The 21,534-nt window shown below is 44.8% G+C and overlaps 1 protein-coding gene across 3 annotated transcripts in view; it reads right to left on the bottom strand.

Annotated features, from left to right (window-relative positions):
• LOC115099463 (cell wall mannoprotein HSP150-like) overlaps nucleotides 1–18,960 on the bottom strand; it is a 127,690-nt gene extending 108,730 nt beyond the window's left edge. The window contains exons 1-10 of one of the 3 annotated variants that reach the window (XM_029617133.1): nucleotides 18,842–18,959; nucleotides 15,213–15,284; nucleotides 13,857–13,928; nucleotides 11,674–11,745; nucleotides 10,321–10,392; nucleotides 8,921–9,039; nucleotides 3,583–3,639; nucleotides 2,710–2,736; nucleotides 2,569–2,600; nucleotides 172–373 (exon numbers count right to left, since the gene is read on the bottom strand). In XM_029617133.1, the coding sequence (XP_029472993.1) occupies nucleotides 2,580–2,600; nucleotides 2,710–2,736; nucleotides 3,583–3,639; nucleotides 8,921–9,039; nucleotides 10,321–10,392; nucleotides 11,674–11,745; nucleotides 13,857–13,928; nucleotides 15,213–15,284; nucleotides 18,842–18,893 (564 nt within the window). In that variant the 5' untranslated portion in view covers nucleotides 18,894–18,959 and the 3' untranslated portion in view covers nucleotides 172–373; nucleotides 2,569–2,579. Of the gene's footprint in view, nucleotides 1–171; nucleotides 374–2,568; nucleotides 2,601–2,709; nucleotides 2,737–3,582; nucleotides 3,640–8,920; nucleotides 9,040–10,320; nucleotides 10,393–11,673; nucleotides 11,746–13,856; nucleotides 13,929–15,212; nucleotides 15,285–18,841 lie in introns of those variants that run through there. The other 2 variants (XM_029617132.1, XM_029617134.1) reach the window with 2 other exon arrangements.
• Nucleotides 18,961–21,534: the final 2,574 nt, after the last annotated feature.

The following is a 21,534-nucleotide window of genomic DNA, read 5'->3' as shown; positions in this document are numbered from 1 at the left end:
TATTACTGAATGTGAAACCATGTTGCATGCATATTTTTATGTGCACTGACCCCTGGGCCATTTCCATGTATAAAGCCTTAGAAACCAGGGGAACAACTGAATCCCCACCAGTGCCCTGAAATTACCCCTTCTCTGCTGGGAAAAGAGCAACAAAACAAAAGGAGCAGGAACTGCAGTGTTATTACTTTATTGAAGAAGCGATACAAGGGACAGCAGAATCATAAGACGTCTCTACAGGATAAGATGCTTCGTGTGCTAGCGGAAATGGAAGTAAATCCCTTGTAGTGAACAGAAAAGAGCAGAAGGATTCAGCCGTCAGCAGTCACCACCTTTCAGATCTCATTGGCTGATCCTGGGCACTGGCTGGGCCTCTCTAAAAGAGAGAATAAGATTAATAAATACAGAGCAGTGTCGGCCTGAGAGAGAAAAATACTGGAACATTGTGGTACAATTCTAGTGAAGATAAGGAAGGATTCGGATATCAATTAAGACACTGTGGGGTAGGGAAGGAGTTTGGTGGAGATGGGAAGGTGCTGGTTTGAGTATGGGAAGTTCTGTGCTCATCTCCCTAAAGTGGTAGAAAACCAGAGAGGAAGATTCTCAGCTGCTCAGACTGGGGGGGGGGGGGGGGGGGACACCAATTGTTCTTCATCTGCCATCATTTACTGTTTCAGCATGGCAGTTCTCACCCTTATTAAACTGTTCATATTAGGGAAAATGGGAATTTGGTTTTTACCAGCAGTTACACCCCAAGGCCAAGCTATAGGAGAAAAGAGAAACAGAGCTTACAAAGAGGAATTTTTTCAGAGCCAGTGACAAAAATTTAAACCTATCATTCAATTTCAAAGGTTTGCACTTATCCAAAGAAGCAATAACTCTGCTCTAAAGGAAAGAATGAGACATTGAGTTTAGGGAAGGGATTTTCATAGGATGGGTACAGAATAGGAAAGTCACTTTATGGAACAATTAGCAGGAGCAAAGGTCTGGGTTAGTGCAGCAGGGACAGAGTCATGAGCTGAACCCTAAAGATCTCCTTTCTAAACTATAAACCTATTGCAAATTTACCTACGTTAAGTAAACTTTTGGAAAAGTGTGTTTCAGAGCAGCTAGAGCATTATTAAATGAGCTTAATTTGTTAGATCTGGATCAATTTGGTTTTAGAAAGGCTCAAGGCACTGAGACATTACTTGTGTATTATATACGCTAAGATGTCATATGGATAAGGAACATCAATGTTATTGGTTCAACTCAATGTCATGGCAGCCTTTAACGCTGCATGTCAGAGCATTCTGATTCAACAATTACCAACTCTTGGGATGGGTGCCACAGATTTAGGATGGTTTAGATTATTCCTGTCTAGGAGAGTTGGAGATAAATGTTCAACATGGAAGCCACTGGAGTCACGAGTACCCCAGGCTAGGGATGTGCATTCGTTTCATTCGTTTAATTCGTTTCATATGTTTCCCATTATATGCCAATTAGATGTGCATTCATTTCATACGTTTCATTCGTTTCATATTACATGCTTGTATAGGAAACGTATGAAACGAATACACATCCCTACCCCAGGCATCTGTTTCATTCTCGCCGCTGGTTAATATATTGAGATTCAGCTGTTAGGAAAAATACTGGATGAACTGGGAATATCATATTTCATATAATTTGTTGTTTCATGCTTGTAAGATAGCAGGACCCCTGTTGATTTGTTTAAAAACATGTTTAGAGCCTATCAGTAGATGCACTATAGGGAATAAATGAGTTTTAACTGCTGCTTTGTCCTCTGCTGGAACCATCTCTCCAGATTAAAATTGCTGATGTTTACATATCACTGCAGAGGCACAAAATTTAGGAGTGCTGCTTGATTCTACATTGGTTCTAAAATCTCACATCAAAGCTCTGGCTACAGCTACCTTTTTAAGTTAAAAACTATACGTTGTTTGAAATATTATATTGCAGCCAATGATTTAAGAACTGTGACTCAAGCTTTTGTTTTAACCAACGTATAATATTGTATGCCCAGTATGCAGGACTCCCAGGATCTCCAGATGGCCCAAAATGGGGCAAGCAGGGTAATTACTGGTATAGGACAGCATGAAAGTGTTAGTGCCAGGTTACCAGCATTACATCAGATGCCAATGCTGCAGCGAGTCTGGTTTAAAATTCTAATTCCTAATCGTTAGAAGGATTTACATCAATGAGGGTGCTGCATTTCTCAGGACAGAATCAACGTGTTCTTTCGTCCATGTGAAACTATTGCCTGCGTGAAACACAGGAGAGATCATTCTACGTCTCAGCACTCACAATCGGACACACTTTCCTCGCCGGGTTTTGTTTTTATGCCTAAGGAGATTGTTTTGTTTTAATGTTGTACATTTTCTTGTTATGTTTTAATGCAGTTCTATGTTTTATGTTGGAATCTGCACTGGGCAACTATTTGAAAGTTGTAGAATGTAAGAACAGGTAAAGAAATAAAAAATGAATCAGAGCTGTAACAACTTCTCTGGAGTCAGGCAAGAATAGCAAAGTCACTTTATGGAACAGTTTGCAGGAGCAAAGGTTAAGACTTACCTTAAGACCAGTCACCCGCAAATACCAAAATCCTAAAGGAAAGAATGAGAGCAGTGAGTTTAGGGAAGAGGCTTTTATGGGACGGACACAGAATAGCAAAGTCATATGGAACAATGAGCAGGAGGAAAGGTTTGTGCTTACCACTTGCTTGAACAGGTCATAAGTTTTCTAGAGGAAAGAATGAGAGCAGTGAGTTTAAGGACGAGGGACACTGGAGAAGGTCACAGCATTATAGTCACTTTAAAGGGATGACACCAGTGTTAGACCCGAGCTCTACGTCACCAGGAGCCTTCAGTCCAGTCTCTGGTTTTGTGTTTTCTTTATAACCTTCTCATTTTGAGCCCCAGGGGGAGGGATTCCCAGTGGGAGCTCTGTTACAGTGTTTGACATGATGTGGTTTATGCACAGGGAGGGTAATTTTATAACTCTGCACGTGTGCATAGAAAGTCCTCACAGACTTTATTTTCAGATCAGATGTATGCATGTGAGTCCACTTTGAAAGTTAGGGCTGTGCGTGGAAATCCTACCAGGCCTATGCACGTACATTTACTTGCGAACTTCCGGAAATCAAAAGAACACTTGGAAATGAATTCTCTGCCTGTAATCTGGCCCCCTCCCACCCCCTCACCTTTTTTACACAAAAATGTTGAAAAGAGTCCGTCCATGGACCGATCCCTGAGGCCCACCACTAGTAACAGCCCCCTCCGAGGAGAAAACCCCATTTAGGTGACAAAGGGTAGAGGTAAATGGAGTTTTCTGTGAGCAGGGGGTTGTTGTTAGTGGTGGGCCTGAGGGATCGGTTCTTAGACCAGATGGGTCAGTGCTCATTTTCTGAGCTTAAATAAGATGTAATAGAACTGTGGTATATCATGGCATAAAATATATGAAGCTGGGTATTCAAATATTCATATATAAATAATTGGACACAATATGTCACATAATAAGGGGGAATGCTGAGAAACACTGAGCAGCCACTCTCTTCTATACACAAATAAAACAGAGAGTTGTTCTTACCTCCAGAGCTATGCATTCTGGTCCTTTCACTATGTTAAAACCAATTAGGAATGATTCCTGAAAGAGAGCAAAATATTGAGTGCTCAGAATCATGCATAAGGTCATCCAATAGCTGAGACATTAGAAGTAGCGGTAATTGATTGGCAGTGAACCGAATACATCACAGGAACCTAGCTTTAGGCTAAGAGCTACATATTAAGAGCTGCGCACAGGTGCACATGGACACAATGATTTTAAAACATGCATTATACGTGCGCGTGGTTTAAAATCGGATATTCGTGCATATACAGGTGCACAATTTCATATCGATGTGCATGCCGCCTTGCTCATGTAAGGGGGGGGGGAGATTTTACTAGACACGCCTGCCAACAGTAGAACCCATTTTCCCAGTTAACGCCCATTACCTAGCCTACCTTTTCTCCAGTTAGGTAGGACCCCCTAAGCCTCACTAAATAACCTATTTTTTTAATTTTATGACTTACACGCCTTCCATAGCACCGAGACCCCAAAACACTCATTCCTCATGCTATCCTACAGGCAGGTGGATCTTCCAGGGGGAGGCAGCTCCTCTGGGTTTTATTTGTGGGCTTCTTCCTCATTAGTAATCTCACCACCAGTTTGTAAAAATGAGTAGGAATGTGCATTCATTGGAAGGGAAACAGGAAATGTAAACCACATTTTCTGTTTCATTTCATTTTAAAACCAAAATAAACCAAATAAGACCATCACCGCTGCCAATACCCACCCCCACTCCTGATCCTCGCTTGAACCTCCTCAGCCCCTTCTACATAAAATAACCAACTATTGGGCCGATATAGTAAAAATCGCGGGAGAGTGGGCAGGAGCGGCGGCTGTCAGCGGGTTTGACATTCGATGCTCAATTTTGCCAGCGTCGGTTTTTCAGCCCGCTGACAGCCATGGGTTCGGAAACCGGACGCCGGCAAAATTGAGCTTCCGGTTTTCAACCCGCGAGCCGCGGGTCCATTTAAAATTTTTATTTTTACTTTTTTTTTTACTTTTGGGGCCTCTGACTTAATATCGCCATGAGATTAAGTCGGAGGGCACACAGAAAAGCAGTTTTTACTGTATTACCCCAGCGCCGGCAAAAATTAACGCCTACCTTTGGCTGAACATTTTACTTACTGTATCGTGTGGGAATGACTAATAGGGCCATCAACATGCATTTGCATGTTGCGGGGGGGAGGGGGTTGGTCGTGCGTTTTCGAAACGCTATTACCCCTTACTGAATAAGCGGTAAAGCTAGCGCGTCAAAAACGCGTGTCCAATCACGGGTTAACAGTGCGCTCCGTCATTGTCTGTACAGTAATACACAGAACCACCCCTGCAACATTGGACTAACTCTGCTCAATGCAATCTGACACCTTCATTCATGCTTCTCCCTTGGCACCAGTCCTGTATTCTGGTAAGAAAACCATGGCTACAAACTGCAGGATAATTAATGCATCTCATATGATAATTAGGTGATTAGCTCTTCTCTGTAAACAACAATGTAAATGGATAACTGGGGCAAAACCAGGACTGGTCAGCCTCTCCCTGATGACCTGGAGCCATCTGGTAACCAGCAGAGGTTATAGGAGTCAAACTAGTGGCAAAATTCACAGAGAGAGACCTTAGTGGTGGAGGGAGGGGGAGACCACTAGGGTGGAGGGAGGGAGATGAAGTAAGACCTGTGACAGCAGTCAGCAGATACAAATGGGCAGAGGGGGGATTCTGCTGATATCTGTAACATTTCTGTTTCAATAGTAAAAATAAGTAAAGTACTGGAGAAGACTCTGACTGTTTATCATGTATGGGGGTAAAAACGAATAACTGAGTTCAGACATGAGTGAGAAGCACGGAGGCTCCCAAACTGAAGGCAGAGAGGGTAAAACCACAGATCAAATCGTAACTGTGTACTGCAGCAGGGAGAAAAAGACGACATATACCCAGTGCTCTCTCTCCTCACTGCACAGTGGCCTCATCCTGCATTCCCACCCACCCACTCTCCCTCCTCTAGTCCAGTGGCCCAGTGTTCTCAACACATCCTGCCTCCCTGCTTAGGGCACTCACCCCTCTCTCCCCACCCTATCCAGTGTTCTGCTCCTTCTCTTCCCCCTACCCAATGCTGTCACATCCATTCAATGCGCTCACCACACACTCCTCCCTGCACAATACTCTCAGCCTACATCCCTGCCACTTCCCCACTCACTGGGCTCTCAATCCTCTCTCCCCAGGTTTATTACTGTTCCCCCTCTCACCCCCCTGCCCAGTATTCTCACTTCCAGCCAATGCTCTATTCATCCTGACCTCCATTTGTTGTGGTGAATCCTCACTCTCTCCATTTTGTAGCTACCTCCTTCCTCGCTCCTATCTGCAGGAGGGGGTACTAGTGAGGTAGTTGGAGTGAGTGTGTAGAGTATGTGTGTATGTTCGTTCTCATATTCCCCAGCAGTGTGTTTGTGAAGGTGTGGAGTCGCTCCCCCTCCTCCGCAGCTCTCTGTTGAGGGGAGGTATGTACTCTCCACTTTCTAGCTTTTTTTGAGAAGTTCTATGGATGAGGTGGGAGAGAGTCAGGGAAGGGGAATGTTATGGCTGGGGGAATTTTTCTACACCTCTCACTCTCCACATTGTCCCCCTGTCCTTACCCCTATGGTGGGGGTAAGGACAGGGGGACGTAGAGGGGGGGGGGAAGTAGAAGGGAGAAGTAGATTTCTGAAATTGTTACTCATTGTCTGTGCATATTTCTGGTGCAGTTATCATTGTTCTCTTGTGGTTTCTGCCTTTTTTGTCTCTCCATTTTCCCTCTTATGCTTCATAAGTTAAATTGTTTATAAAACTTTGTACTGTGTGGTTTTGTTTTCCTGTGCAGTCTGGGAATTGCATTGTTGCCCAGAGAATTCCCTGGAGAGGTGTCCAGGGAACTGTAGATTATTTTGTGCACCACTTGCATGACAAATAATGAATTGCAGTATATCTGCCTATAATAAGAGGAAAGTTGCCCTGTGCCTTCAAGGCTGGTATGCAAATTTAGCTTTGCCCCTTCCATCCCTGTACTTTCCAGATTTTCATGACTCTCCAGGTCTTGCTTTTCTCTGTTTGTATTGAAATTGAGCTTTCTCCTCTTCCTTCCTGTTCTCTTCAGCTCCGCCCCACTCTCTGTATTGTCCAATCCACTCTCTACTACTATATGAGGAAATTGAGCTCCACCCCTCTCACTGGCTCAATTCCCCAGCTCTGCCCATCTATCTCTCTGAATTGTCCAATCCTCTTTCTACTACCTCACAGTACATCAGAGCTCAGTGTGCACTCTGTACTACCACACATCTCAGTTATGCACAACTTACAATTCACAGTATTTCCACCCACCTCGGAAATTTACAGAGAGGGAAGGGAAAGAGAAAAACAGAAACAAAGTGGAGAAACAGGGGAAAGAGAAGAACAGAGACACAATGGGGTGAGTGGAGAAGAGAAGAGCAGAAGCACAGAGGTAGGAGAAACAGAAAAGCAGAGACACACTGGGGGGGAGAGGAGAAAGAAAAGGGCAAAGACACAATGGGGTGAGAGGAGAAAGAGAAGAGCAGAAGCACACAGGTAGGAGAAAGAAGAGCAGAGACATACTGGAGAGAGAGAGGAGACAAAAGAGCAAAAACACACAGGTAGGAGAAAGAGAAGAGAAGAGACACTTGGGAGAGAGAAGAAAGAAGAGCAGATGCACAGAGGTAGGAGAAAGAGAAAAGCAGATACACACTGGGGAGAGCAAAGAAAGAAAAGAGCAGAGACAATAGGATGAGAGGAGAAAAATAAGAGCAGAAGCACACAGGTAGGAGAAAGAAGAGCAGAAACATACTGGAGAGAGAGAGGAGACAGAAGAGCAGAGACCTAGGAGTGAGATATACCGAGAGGAATGGGATAAAGAGGGGGCTATGCAAAAAAACCTGCAAAGTCTATTATCTGCCTGTGAAGAGATCTGGTGGGATGGGGACATTGCTCAGGATTAATCGAAACATGCGATGGAAGATCTGGATGTTTCCGCACTGTTAGAATCCACCACTGAGGACAAAGCTCATCGGGACACTTTTTCACTCACTTTTCTTCATTACAGGATAGGGATCTGGTGTATCGATTATTTTTTCATTAAATTAATATTTTGTTTATGGGTTGTAAGATTTGAATATTTCCTGGCTTTTGTAGGGCTACACAGGAACGTAGAAAAAAGATTTGGCAATGAAGCAAGAGGTTATTACCAGATTTTTACTTTGTTTTCCATGTAAATGTCTAATTTCCTTTTCTAAAGAGAAGTTTTGTTTTTTTTGGGGGGGGGGCTTGTCAGCTTTGCTGCTTATTGACTCCAGAAGTTCTTGGGACAGTACTTCCAATGTTTAATGTGATAGATATATTAGGGCCTATGTGCAGGGTCTCTCCCGAGCTGTATATATACCATACTGAGAGTTAGTTTCTCTAAATAGAGTGACTTTCTGTTATTATATTTTAGGATTGTCCCTAAATTTCTCTTGGATTTCTCTCATGGACGTTATAGGGTAATTATCCTGATGTGTTCCTATTTAATTTATACTAGATACCCTGTTTTGTACAAGTTATTCTTGTATTTCTTTTTCAAAAATAGAAAGAGTTAAGGAAAGAGAGGACCAAACATACAGGGAAGAAGGTCAGACACACAGAGAGAAGAGCACAGACAGATACATAGAGGAAGGGAGCTGAGAGCAAAAGAAATATAGGGAAGGAGGGCAGAGACAGATAGGGAAGGGAGGAGAGAGAAGAGCAGAGAATACAGAGCTACACGGAGGAAGGGGAGAAATAAGTGCAGAGATGGGAGGGACAGGAGAGGAAAGAACAGAGAGAGACATACCGGGAAAGACACAGGGAGGGAGGGAGTGGAGAGAGAAGAGCATAGAGACAGACAGAAGAGGGGTAGAGAAATGCAGGAAGGGTAAAATGACACAAAAGGTAAAGTGAAAAAAATACAATTAGCCTTGACAAACTTGCTAGAAGGGAAGAGAAAGGAAATCAGGACCCTGTTCATTGTCCTCCAAAGACTCAGACAGCACCAGAGAGAGAGCGTAAGGACCAGACAGTAGCAGGCAGAGTAGCTTTGTGGATGAGAAGAGGCAGGGGTCTGAGGAAGGTCAGTGGTGGATCAAGGCAGTAGGGGGTAGTGAGTGGGAAAGTGCGGATCAAGGCTTTGGGGGCGAGGGTTCCCCTAGTTACAATTTTATAACTTGAGCATCGAAGCTAATGATATTTCCATAAAATAAAAAGAATGAACCTAAACACACATTCCTTCACCAGCTCTGTTTTGGTGCTGCTCATGCATACTTACCACAAAATATTTCAGATGTTTTGCAGCCTGTGAAAATTTGAGCTCACATTTGCGAGAAACCTTTCCAATCACCTTCGCACTGATGTTTTCTTTGTTTTGGGTGACGGAGGCAGCGGTATCTGGATGAGAAAGAGATGAAACAAGTTTTTTCTTTCACTAAAGCTCTCATTTTCAGATCATTCTTTCATTTTATTCACAGCAGCAACGATTTCTCCACAAAAATACTGGATGTTGTTATCAAGTATCAACAAAAAGAAAAAATTATTTGTATAATGGAAATGAACCATTTCCCACTACCAGATATCTTGGATTCAGATATCGTTGCTGGTGTAAAAGTCGTATGTGTCCCTCCAAAGTGATACATACAGAGGGGTATTTTAACACATCGCCAATAACTCGTGCAGAAATCACATGCAAACATTTTTCAAAGCAGACCTACAGCAAATTTGAGCGGAGAGTTAAACCTGCTATTTGGTTCATGTAGTTTGGCAAAAGAATTTATACACATAGGGGTGAATTTTGTAAGAGTTGCTCGCATTAAAGGGCCGTACATGTGAGTATATGGGGCATGGACAAGCAATTTCTATTTTAAAAGCCACAAATTATGGGCCAGATTTTTAAACTTATGCGCGGGGTGTAGATTTGTTCGCACAACCCAGCGTGAACAAATCTATGCCCGATTTTATAACATGCACGTGCACCCGTGCGCATGTTATAAAATCCGGGGTTGGCACGTGCAAGGGGGTGCACACTTGTACACCTTGCGCGTGCCGAGCCCAAGGGCAGCCCCGATGGCTTTCCCTGTTCCCACCAAGGCCACTCCAAAATCGGAGCGGCCTTGGAGGGAATATTTTTTGCGATTCCCCCCACCTTCCCCTCCCTTTCCCGATCTAGCCCACCCCCCCCAGCCCTAACTAAATCCCCCCTACCTTTTATTTCCGAAGTTACACCTGCCCGAGGCAGGCGTAACTTGTACGCACCAGCTCGCCATTCCCTGGCACAGGCCACTGTGCCGGAGGACTCGGGACCACCCCCCGGACCGACCCGAACCTCCCCCTCACCCACGGACCACTCCCTAACCCCGGACCCGCCCCCGGACCACCCCCACGCCCCCAGACCCGCCCCTCCTTGCCCCTTTTTCGAAGCCCCAGGACATACGCGCGTCCCAGGGCTTGTGCGCGCCACTGAGCCAATGAGAGACAGGCCCGGCGCACACAGGAGCAGGCAGTGGCAGCTTTTCGGGGGTTACACACGTAACTCTTTGAAAATCTGCCCGTATGCAAGTGTACATGCGTGCGTGAATAAATAATGGGACGGAGCTGGAGTGCGTCAGAGCGTTCTGAACTCATATTTTTAAATCCAGCATTAGCAGTTTGCAGCCTGTGAAAATTTGAGCTCACGTTTGGGAGAATCCTTTCCAGTGTCTTTTGCAGTGATGCTTTCTTTGTTTTGGGTGACGGAGGCAGCGGTATCTGGATGAGAAAGAGATGAAACAAGACTTTCACTTTCACTGAAGCTCTCATTTTCAGATCATTCTTTCATTTTATTCACAGCAGCAACAATTTCTCCACAAAAATACTGGACGTTGCTATCAAGTATCAACAAAAAGATAAAATTATTTGTATAATGGAAATGAACCATTTCCCACTACCAGATATCTTGGATTCAGATATCGTTGCTGGTGTAAAAGTCGTATGTGTCCCTCCAAAGTGATACATACAGAGGGGTATTTTAACACATCGCCAATAACTCGTGCAGAAATCACATGCAAACATTTTTCAAAGCAGACCTACAGCAAATTTGAGCGGAGAGTTAAACCTGCTATTTGGTTCATGTAGTTTGGCAAAAGAATTTATACACATAGGGGTGAATTTTGTAAGAGTTGCTCGCATTAAAGGGCCGTACATGTGAGTATATGGGGCATGGACAAGCAATTTCTATTTTAAAAGCCACAAATTATGGGCCAGATTTTTAAACTTATGCGCGGGTGTAGATTTGTTCGCACAACCCAGCGTGAACAAATCTATGCCCGATTTTATAACATGCACGTGCACCCGTGCGCATGTTATAAATCCGGGGTTGGCACGTGCAAGGGGGTGCACACTTGTACACCTTGCGCGTGCCGAGCCCAAGGGCAGCCCCGATGGCTTTCCCTGTTCCCACCAAGGCCACTCCAAAATCGGAGCGGCCTTGGAGGGAATATTTTTTGCGATTCCCCCCACCTTCCCCTCCCTTTCCCGATCTAGCCCACCCCCCCCAGCCCCTAACTAAATCCCCCCTACCTTTTATTTCCGAAGTTACACCTGCCCGAGGCAGGCGTAACTTGTACGCACCAGCTCGCCATTCCCTGGCACAGGCCACTGTGCCGGAGGACTCGGGACCACCCCCCGGACCGACCCGAACCTCCCCCTCACCCACGGACCACTCCCTAACCCCGGACCCGCCCCCGGACCACCCCCACGCCCCCAGACCCGCCCCTCCTTGCCCCTTTTTCGAAGCCCCAGGACATACGCGCGTCCCAGGGCTTGTGCGCGCCACTGAGCCAATGAGAGACAGGCCCGGCGCACACAGGAGCAGGCAGTGGCAGCTTTTCGGGGGTTACACACGTAACTCTTTGAAAATCTGCCCGTATGCAAGTGTACATGCGTGCGTGAATAAATAATGGGACGGAGCTGGAGTGCGTCAGAGCGTTCTGAACTCATATTTTTAAATCCAGCATTAGCAGTTTGCAGCCTGTGAAAATTTGAGCTCACGTTTGGGAGAATCCTTTCCAGTGTCTTTTGCAGTGATGCTTTCTTTGTTTTGGGTGACGGAGGCAGCGGTATCTGGATGAGAAAGAGATGAAACAAGACTTTCACTTTCACTGAAGCTCTCATTTTCAGATCATTCTTTCATTTTATTCACAGCAGCAACAATTTCTCCACAAAAATACTGGACGTTGCTATCAAGTATCAACAAAAAGATAAAATTATTTGTATAATGGAAATGAACCATTTCCCACTACCAGATATCTTGGATTCAGATATCGTTGCTGGTGTAAAAGTCTTATGTGTCCCTCCAAAGTGATACGCTCAGAGGGGTATTTTAACACATCACCAGTAACTCATGCAGAAATCACATGCAAACATTTTTCAAAGCAGACCTACAGCAAATTTGAGCGCAGAGTTAAACCTGCTATTTGGTTCATGTAGTTTGGCAAAAGAATTTATACATATAGGGGTGAATTTTGTAAGAGTTGCTCGCATTAAAGGGCCGTACATGTGAGTATATGGGGCATGGACAAGCATGGACAAAGCCATGGTGCCTGATGGGATTCATCCAAGGATATTGAGGGAGCTCAGAGATGTTCTGGCGGGTCCGCTGTGTGATCTGTTCAATAGATCCCTAGAAACGGGAGTGGTGCCGAGTGATTGGAGAAGAGCGACGGTGGTCCTGCTTCACAAGAGTGGGAACAGGGAGGAGGCTGGCATCTACAGACCGGTTAGCCTCACTTCGGTGGTGGGAAAAGTAATGGAGTCACTGCTGAAAGAGAGAATAGTGAACTATCTACAGTCCGGAGAATTGATGGACCAGAGGCAACATGGATTCACCAGGGGAAGATCCTGTCAGACAAATCTGATTGACTTTTTTGACTGGGTAACCAAGGAATTGGATCAAGGAAGAGCTCTCGATGTCATATACTTGGATTTCAGCAAAGCTTTTGATACGGTTCCGCACAGGAGACTGGTGAATAAAACGAGAAGCTTAGGAGTGAGTGCCGAGGTGGTGACCTGGATTGCAAATTGGTTGACGGACAGAAGACAATGTGTGATGGTAAATGGAACCTTCTCTGAAGAGAGAGCGGTTTTAAGTGGTGTACCGCAAGGAGCGGTGTTGGGACCGGTCCTGTTCAATATCTTTGTGAGCGACATTGCGGACGGGATAGAAGGTAAGGTTTGTCTTTTGCGGATGACACTAAGATCTGCAACAGAGTGGACATGCCGGAAGGAGTGGAGAGAATGAGACGGGATCTAAGGAAACTGGAAGAGTGGTCGAAGATATGGCAGCTGAGATTCAATGCCAAGAAGTGTAAAGTCATGCATATGGGGAGTGGAAATCCGAATGAACTGTATTCGATGGGGGGGAAAGGCTGATGAGCACGGAGCAGGAGAGGGACCTTGGGGTGATAGTGTCTAATGATATGAAGTCTGCGAAAAAATGCGACAAGGCGATAGCAAAAGCCAGAAGAATGCTGGGCTGCATAGAGAGAGGAATATCGAGTAAGAAAAGGGAAGTGATTATTCCCTTGTACAGGTCCTTGGTGAGGCCTCACCTGGAGTACTGTGTTCAGTTCTGGAGACCGTATCTACAAAGAGACAAAGACAAGATGGAAGTGGTACAGAGAAGGGCGACCAGGAAGGTGGAGGACCTTCATCGGATGACGTACGAGGAGAGATTGAAGAATCTGAATATGTACACCCTGGAGGAAAGGAGGAGCAGGGGTGATATGATTCAGACTTTCAGATACTTAAAAAACTTTAATGATCCAAAGACGACGACAAACCTTTTCCATAGGAAAAAAATCAGCAGAACCAGAGGTCACGAGCTGAGGCTCCGGGGAGGAAGACTAAGAACCAATGTCAGGAAGTATTTCTTCACGGAAAGGGTGGTGGATGCCTGGAATGCCCTTCCAGAGGAAGTGGTGAAGTCTAAAACTGTGAAGGACTTCAAAGGGGTGTGGGATAAACAATGAGAGACAGGCCCGGCGCACGCAGGAGCAGGCAGTGGCAGCTTTTCGGGGGTTACACACGTAACTCTTTGAAAATCTGCCCATATGCAAGTGTACATGCGTGCGTGAATAAATAACGGGACGGAGCTGGAGTGCGTCAGGTCGTTCTGAACTCATATTTTTAAATCCAGCATTAGCAGTTTGCAGCCTGTGAAAATTTGAGCTCACGTTTGGGAGAATCCTTTCCAGTGCCTTTTGCAGTGATGCTTTCTTTGTTTTGGGTGACGGAGGCAGCGGTATCTGGATGAGAAAGAGATGAAACAAGTCTTTCACTTTCACTAAAGCTCTCATTTTCAGATCATTCTTTCATTTTATTCACAGCAGCAACAATTTCTCCACAAAAATACTGGACATTGCTATCAAGTATCAACAAAAAGATAAAATTATTTGTATAATGGAAATGAACCATTTCCCACTACCAGATATCTTGGATTCAGATATCGTTGCTGGTGTAAAAGTCTTATGTATCCCTCCAAAGTGATACGCTCAGAGGGGTATTTTAACACATCGCCAGTAACTCATGCAGAAATCACATGCAAACATTCTTCAAAGCAGACCTACAGCAAATTTGAGCGCAGAGTTAAACCTGCTATTTGGTTCATGTAGTTTGGCAAAAGAATTTATACACATAGGGGTGAATTTTGTAAGAGTTGCTCGCATTAAAGGGCCGTACATGTGAATATATGGGGCATGGACAAGCAATTTCTATTTTAAAAGCCACAAATTATGGGCCAGATTTTTAAACTTATGCGCGGGTGTAGATTTGTTCGCACAACCCAGCGTGAACAAATCTATGCCGATTTTATAACATGCACGTGCACCCGTGCGCATGTTATAAAATCCGGGGTTGGCACGTGCAAGGGGGTGCACACTTGTACACCTTGCGCGTGCCGAGCCCAAGGGCAGCCCCGATGGCTTTCCCCGTTCCCACCAACGCCGCTCCAAAATCGGAGCGGCCTTGGAGGGAATATTTTTTGCAATTCCCCCCACCTTCCCCTCCCTTCCCCGATCTAGCCCACCCCCCCCCCCCAGCCCTAACTAAATTCCCCCTACCTTTTATTTCCGAAGTTACACCTGCCCGAGGCAGGCGTAACTTGCACGCACCAGCTCGCCATTCCCTGGCACAGGCCACTGTGCCGGAGGACTCGGGACCATCCCCTGGACCGACCCGAACCTCCGCCTCGCCCACGGACCACTCCCTAACCCCGGACCCGCCCCCGGACCACCCCCACACCCCCAGACCCGCCCCTCCCTGCCCCTTTTTCGAAGCCCCAGGACATACGCGCGTCCCAGGGCTTGTTTGCGCCACTGAGCCAATGAGAGACAGGCCCGGCGCACACAGGAGCAGGCAGTGGCAGCTTTTCGGGAGTTACACACGTAACTCTTTGAAAATCTGCCCGTATGCAAGTGTACATGCGTGCGTGAATAAATAATGGGACGGAGCTGGAGTGCGTCAGGTCGTTCTGAACTCATATTTTTAAATCCAGCATTAGCAGTTTGCAGCCTGTGAAAATTTGAGCTCACGTTTGGGAGAATCCTTTCCAGTGCCTTTTGCAGTGATGCTTTTTTTGTTTTGGGTGACGGAGGCAGCGGTATCTGGATGAGAAAGAGATGAAACAAGACTTTCACTTTCACTGAAGCTCTCATTTTCAGATCATTCTTTCATTTTATTCACAGCAGCAACAATTTCTCCACAAAAATACTGGACGTTGCTATCAAGTATCAACAAAAAGATAAAATTATTTGTATAATGGAAATGAACCATTTCCCACTACCAGATATCTTGGATTCAGATATCGTTGCTGGTGTAAAAGTCTTATGTATCCCTCCAAAGTGATACGCTCAGAGGGGTATTTTAACACATCGCCAGTAACTCATGCAGAAATCACATGCAAACATTCTTCAAAGCAGACCTACAGCAAATTTGAGCGCAGAGTTAAACCTGCTATTTGGTTCATGTAGTTTGGCAAAAGAATTTATACACATAGGGGTGAATTTTGTAAGAGTTGCTCGCATTAAAGGGCCGTACATGTGAGTATATGGGGCATGGACAAGCAATTTCTATTTTAAAAGCCACAAATTATGGGCCAGATTTTTAAACTTATGCGCGGGTGTAGATTTGTTCGCACAACCCAGCGTGAACAAATCTATGCCCGATTTTATAACATGCACGTGCACCCGTGCGCATGTTATAAAATCCGGGGTTGGCACGTGCAAGGGGGTGCACACTTGTACACCTTGCGCGTGCCGAGCCCAAGGGCAGCCCCGATGGCTTTCCCCGTTCCCACCAACGCCGCTCCAAAATCGGAGCGGCCTTGGAGGGAATATTTTTTGCAATTCCCCCCACCTTCCCCTCCCTTCCCGATCTAGCCCCCCCCCCCCCCCCCCCCCCAGCCCTAACTAAATTCCCCCTACCTTTTATTTCCGAAGTTACACCTGCCCGAGGCAGGCGTAACTTGCACGCACCAGCTCGCCATTCCCTGGCACAGGCCACTGTGCCGGAGGACTCGGGACCATCCCCCGGACCGACCCGAACCTCCGCCTCGCCCACGGACCACTCCCTAACCCCGGACCCGCCCCCGGACCACCCCCACGCCCCCAGACCCGCCCCTCCCTGCCCCTTTTTCGAAGCCCCAGGACATACGCGCGTCCCAGGGCTTGTTTGCGCCACTGAGCCAATGAGAGACAGGCCCGGCGCACACAGGAGCAGGCAGTGGCAGCTTTTCGGGAGTTACACACGTAACTCTTTGAAAATCTGCCCGTATGCAAGTGTACATGCGTGCGTGAATAAATAATGGGACGGAGCTGGAGTGCGTCAGGTCGTTCTGAACTCATATTTTTAAATCCAGCATTAGCAGTTTGCAGCCTGTGAAAATTTGAGCTCACGTTTGGGAGAATCCTTTCCAGTGCCTTTTGCAGTGATGCTTTCTTTGTTTTGGGTGACGGAGGGCAGCGGTATCTGGATGAGAAAGAGATGAAACAAGACTTTCACTTTCACTGAAGCTCTCATTTTCAGATCATTCTTTCATTTTATTCACAGCAGCAACAATTTCTCCACAAAAATACTGGACGTTGCTATCAAGTATCAACAAAAAGATAAAATTATTTGTATAATGGAAATGAACCATTTCCCACTACCAGATATCTTGGATTCAGATATCGTTGCTGGTGTAAAAGTCTTATGTATCCCTCCAAAGTGATACGCTCAGAGGGGTATTTTAACACATCGCCAGTAACTCATGCAGAAATCACATGCAAACATTTTTCAAAGCAGACCTACAGCAAATTTGAGCGCAGAGTTAAACCTGCTATTTGGTTCATGTAGTTTGGCAAAAGAATTTATACACATAGGGGTGAATTTTGTAAGAGTTGCTCGCATTAAAGGGCCGTACATGTGAGTATATGGGGCATGGACAAGCAACTCATATTTTAAAAGCCACAAATTATGCGTGTGTACATGCGTGCGTGAATAAAAAATGGGGCAGAGCTGGAGTGCGTCAGGGCGTTCTGAACTCATATTTTTAAATCCGTCATTTGCAGTTTGTGGCAGCTGTTAGCCACGCATGTTTACCTCTGCTCTTGATGAGGTGGAAGTCTGCAGAAATCTATTTTAGGCCTAAAATGATTGGATGAAGGGTGTGGTCAAGTGGGGGAGTGCAGGCAGAAGAAACAGAGGGGTCTGGATGACTTCAAGTTAGCCTGGCCAAACTGGTGAATGTCTTTCAAGTTAGCATGTTTTAAAATCCGCCTTCCTGGGAGCATTAAATCTGAAAATGTACTAAGGAAGAGATGCAAATTAAATTTGTTTAAGTAACCAATTAAAATTAGGAGGACACAAACGCTGGTAGGCACATTTTATATCATATGGTGCAACTGTGTGTATGATTTAAAGTTACAGTGCATGTGTGCTCGCATGTAAATACATGCTCATTTTAAGGTTATCGTTCCTGGTTCTAAAATAAAAATATATGCATGACCTAGACTCTGCCTCTCCCCTTCACGCATACACTGCGGGCACGTGGACATATCTGCGCCTGTCCATCGCACTATTTTCTAAAGGGCCACAGTTTTACATGTAGAATGACCCCAAGGTAATTAAATTAATAGAGAAAAACTTACAAAATAATAATGAGTCTGGTAAAATTCCAGGATATAGAAAGGTGAATTCTCTGTCCCTGGTCAGATTACGGTTCTGGCCTGTTGGCAGGATGGAACATATTTTGCTCATATTTCTCCAAGAGTGCCTCGTAATGGAGGGAGTTCGGTCGCTGTTTCTGAGGTGACAGCAGACCGTGCATATTCATTTTTGTATGCTGTGTAGTAAGGGGAAGTATCCTAGTTCTGCTCTGCTCTCATTGCTGGGAGTTTCTGTGGACAAGGAGCGTGTGTTTGCAGTAATAGAGCACAGAGTTTATACTGTGGTTTGTCCCATTCTGTAGAGTTTGTGGTTAATGATAGATCCCTGTTCTAACTCCCATCAAACAAGATTGTTTGGGTAACACTATTGAATAATTTTATTTCTCCATCACATTAACTAATGGCTTTCAATGCACTGACCAATGCCAGGACAGCACTGTAGCCTGAGTCCTTAACCTGACAGATGCTTGGAAGGGGACCTAGGAATAATCATCTCTGATGAGCTGCAGGTTCTCAGTCAGTGTAATGAACATTAGGAAAAGGAAAGGTCCTGCTCAGGGGCATGGGAAGGGAACCACTGGGATATAAGACGTAATTATTATCCACTTGCAGGATGCTGGGGAGACCCATCCTGAGCACTGTGCTCAGTCCTGGAGGCTGAAGCTTTGTGAGGACATAGAGACCTGTTCATTACAAGTGTGTTAGAATTCACAGGCACGGTGCTAATTATTGTGCTATGTTCTAAGCCCCTAATGCAGGGCAGCAAGTGTTATTTAATGCATACGTCTATGCATTAACTATTCAGTGAGCATCCTGCCATTAACAGTTTGACTGACATTCAGTCCCTGCATAGCAGATCGCCATGCACCCTGGTCTCAGCATTATGGGCATTTGTATGCAAATGACCCCATGAAGTGTCCACTCAGCAATTCTCTGCCTCTAGTAATGTGAAAGGTCAGACCAGAAAATATGGAGGTTTCTGCTCCATATTCTGTAGTAATTTAAAGGTTACTTACCCTGATAGCAGAGGCTCAGAGCCACCAACAGAAAGGCAACTGCGATCTTCATGGCTGGGTTGGTTGTATTTTGATTCTGAACTACAATACACAAAGGCTTCTGAGTAGAGAGCTCTGTGCTGAGAGCTCCTAAATATACTGTGAATTCCCCCCTACGCTCTGCCCAGGACCTCAGGTGACAGCTCTCCTGCTGTCGTCATGTCATCTGGGAGATCTTAAGACTCTGTCCAAGCATGGAACGTTGTGCAAATGTCAATATCCTGCATCTGCTCATGACTTTCTGTGCGAAAAGAACACAGCGATGTTCTGACTGACACATGTTCATGATTAATCAAAGGAAGGACACGGGTGTAAGGACTATTCAACATTTCTATACCCTACACAACATACGAGGTGGTACTGTACAAATACACAAATAAGACAGTCCCTGCTCATAGAGCACACAATCTAATAAGAGAAACATACAGGACAAGAGACTTAAAGAAACATAGAAATGGTCCATCCAGTCTGCCCAGTAAGCTTTTGGTAGAATGTGCTGCACCGTGGAGGTTACCCCATGCTTATGCTTATCTGTTTCCCAGACCTTAAAAGTCAGGGTCCTCTTTGGTTGCTGTTTGAATCCAATTCCCCATTACCCTCGTTCTTATCAGTTTCCAACAGTGTAAAGGTCAGAGCCCTCACAGATTGCTTTTGAATCCAATTCCCATTATGCCTTGCTGCTGAAGCAGAGAGCAATGTTTGAGTTGCATGAAAGTGTTAGTCTTAATGGTTAAGGGTAATAACTGCTGCATCAGCAAGTTGCCCTCATACTTGTTTCCCCAGTCGGGGCCCTCATTGGTTGCTGAACAAATCCAACTCCCCTTCTCCCCCTGCCGTTGAAGCAGAGAGCAATGATGGAGTTGCATCAACAGTATCAAGGTTTATTGGTTAAGGGTACTAAGTGCTGGATCATCAAGTCACTCTATGCACTCTTTTCTTCATTTCCATCCTTTAGCCTTTAAGGATCCATAGTATTTACCCCATGTCCTTTTGAATTCTTTTGGTTTTCAACACTTCCTCTGGAGGTGAAGAAATATTTTCTGACGTTGGTTCTCCTCCTTGTAGTCGTGACCCTTAGTTCTACTGATTTCTTTCCAACGGAAAATGCTTGACATTTGCACATCATTAAAACCTTTCAGGTATCTGAAGGTCTGTAAAGTATCCCCCCTGCGCCTCCTCTCTGCCAGAGTATACATATTCATACCCTTTAGAGTCTCCTCATAGGTTTTCTGATACTGACCCCACACCGTTTTGATAGCTATTCTCTGCACTGCCTCCATCCTGTCGCTGTCCCCTTTGAGATATTGTTGCAGATCTTGCTATCATTTGCAAATAGACAAACTTTACCTTCTAATCCCTTCCACAATGTCACTCACAAAGATATTGAACAGAACCGGTCCCAATACCGATCCCTGTGGCTCTCCGCTTAACATGGCTCTCTCTTCAGAGTAAGTTTCATTTTCACCTCCCGTAATTTATTACCATTGCTATAAGAGACAAATCATCACGATAAATTTTAGTTTGGTAAGATTTGTCAACAATAATTCATTAATTTCCTTTTAGTGTCCTTTATATATACATTTTTATCACTGCCCTCACAGTTACATTTATGTTGTTTCTCTTACAGTATTTCAAATTGTACACAGCCACACTTGTCACATTTTATATGTATTTTCACATGTTTTTCTGGTTTTTAGCTTTAATTTTTCTTTTCATTTGTTTATATGTGATTTAGCGGTTTGTGCTTAATTTTCTTTTTATCATTTGGTATAATGTATTGTCTACACAATTTGAATGTTTGTACCTTTTTTTAATTAATTAATTTACTTTTTACCTAAAGTATTTTTTAGCCCCTAATGCGGCCTGAGTTGGACATAATTCCAAGCATCATTTGAAATTGCACTACATATACAATTTCCCTACATCTAAGGTGACATGTCTATTTCTTTTTGTTTGCCTACTAGCTTTGCTAGACCGTCTTTCATATTGTTTCCTGTATCCATCCTTGCATTTCAATTGCTTGGATATTGCTTCTGACATAAAGTGCTCCTCCTCCTCCTTTCCTGTCCTCTCTGTCCTTCCTTAATAAGTTATAGCCTGGTATGGCCGTATCCTGATCATGAGAATCCGTGAACTATGCCTTCATAACAGCAACAATGTCCACATCCACCTCCACCATTAGATCCTGCAGGTCTGGGATTTTATTACCCAGACTAAGCATTTATGCTCACAGCTTTCCAGCTTCTCTCCTTCAGGTTGCTTTTCTTCTTGGACTTCTTTTGTGCCTTATTCAGCTGACTTTTGTTATACCCTTCACCCATATTTCTTTGAGATTTGGGGGGTGACATTCCATTTTCCTTCTGCCACCCCCACCCTCTAGTTTAAATGCCTTATGGCATAGGATTTGAATTTATAACTTAGGATCTTTTTTCCTGCCACAGACAGATGTAAGCCATTTCTGACATAAAGCCTTTTCCTGTTCCATACATGGTCCCAGCCCCTAATATATCCAGAACTTTCTTCCTTACACCAAGATTTCAGCCATGCATTGAAGTAATCTATAGGACTCGGGTATTTCATTAAGCAAGACAATGATTAGAAAAGAAAGAAAGAAAAGACAGTTAATGAGGCTAAGAACAATCAGGCCTAAGATT

This window comes from Rhinatrema bivittatum, chromosome 9 (assembly GCF_901001135.1).
Source record: "Rhinatrema bivittatum chromosome 9, aRhiBiv1.1, whole genome shotgun sequence".
Taxonomy (NCBI): Eukaryota; Metazoa; Chordata; class Amphibia; order Gymnophiona; family Rhinatrematidae; genus Rhinatrema; species Rhinatrema bivittatum.
This window is presented reverse-complemented; position numbering and strand designations above follow the sequence as displayed.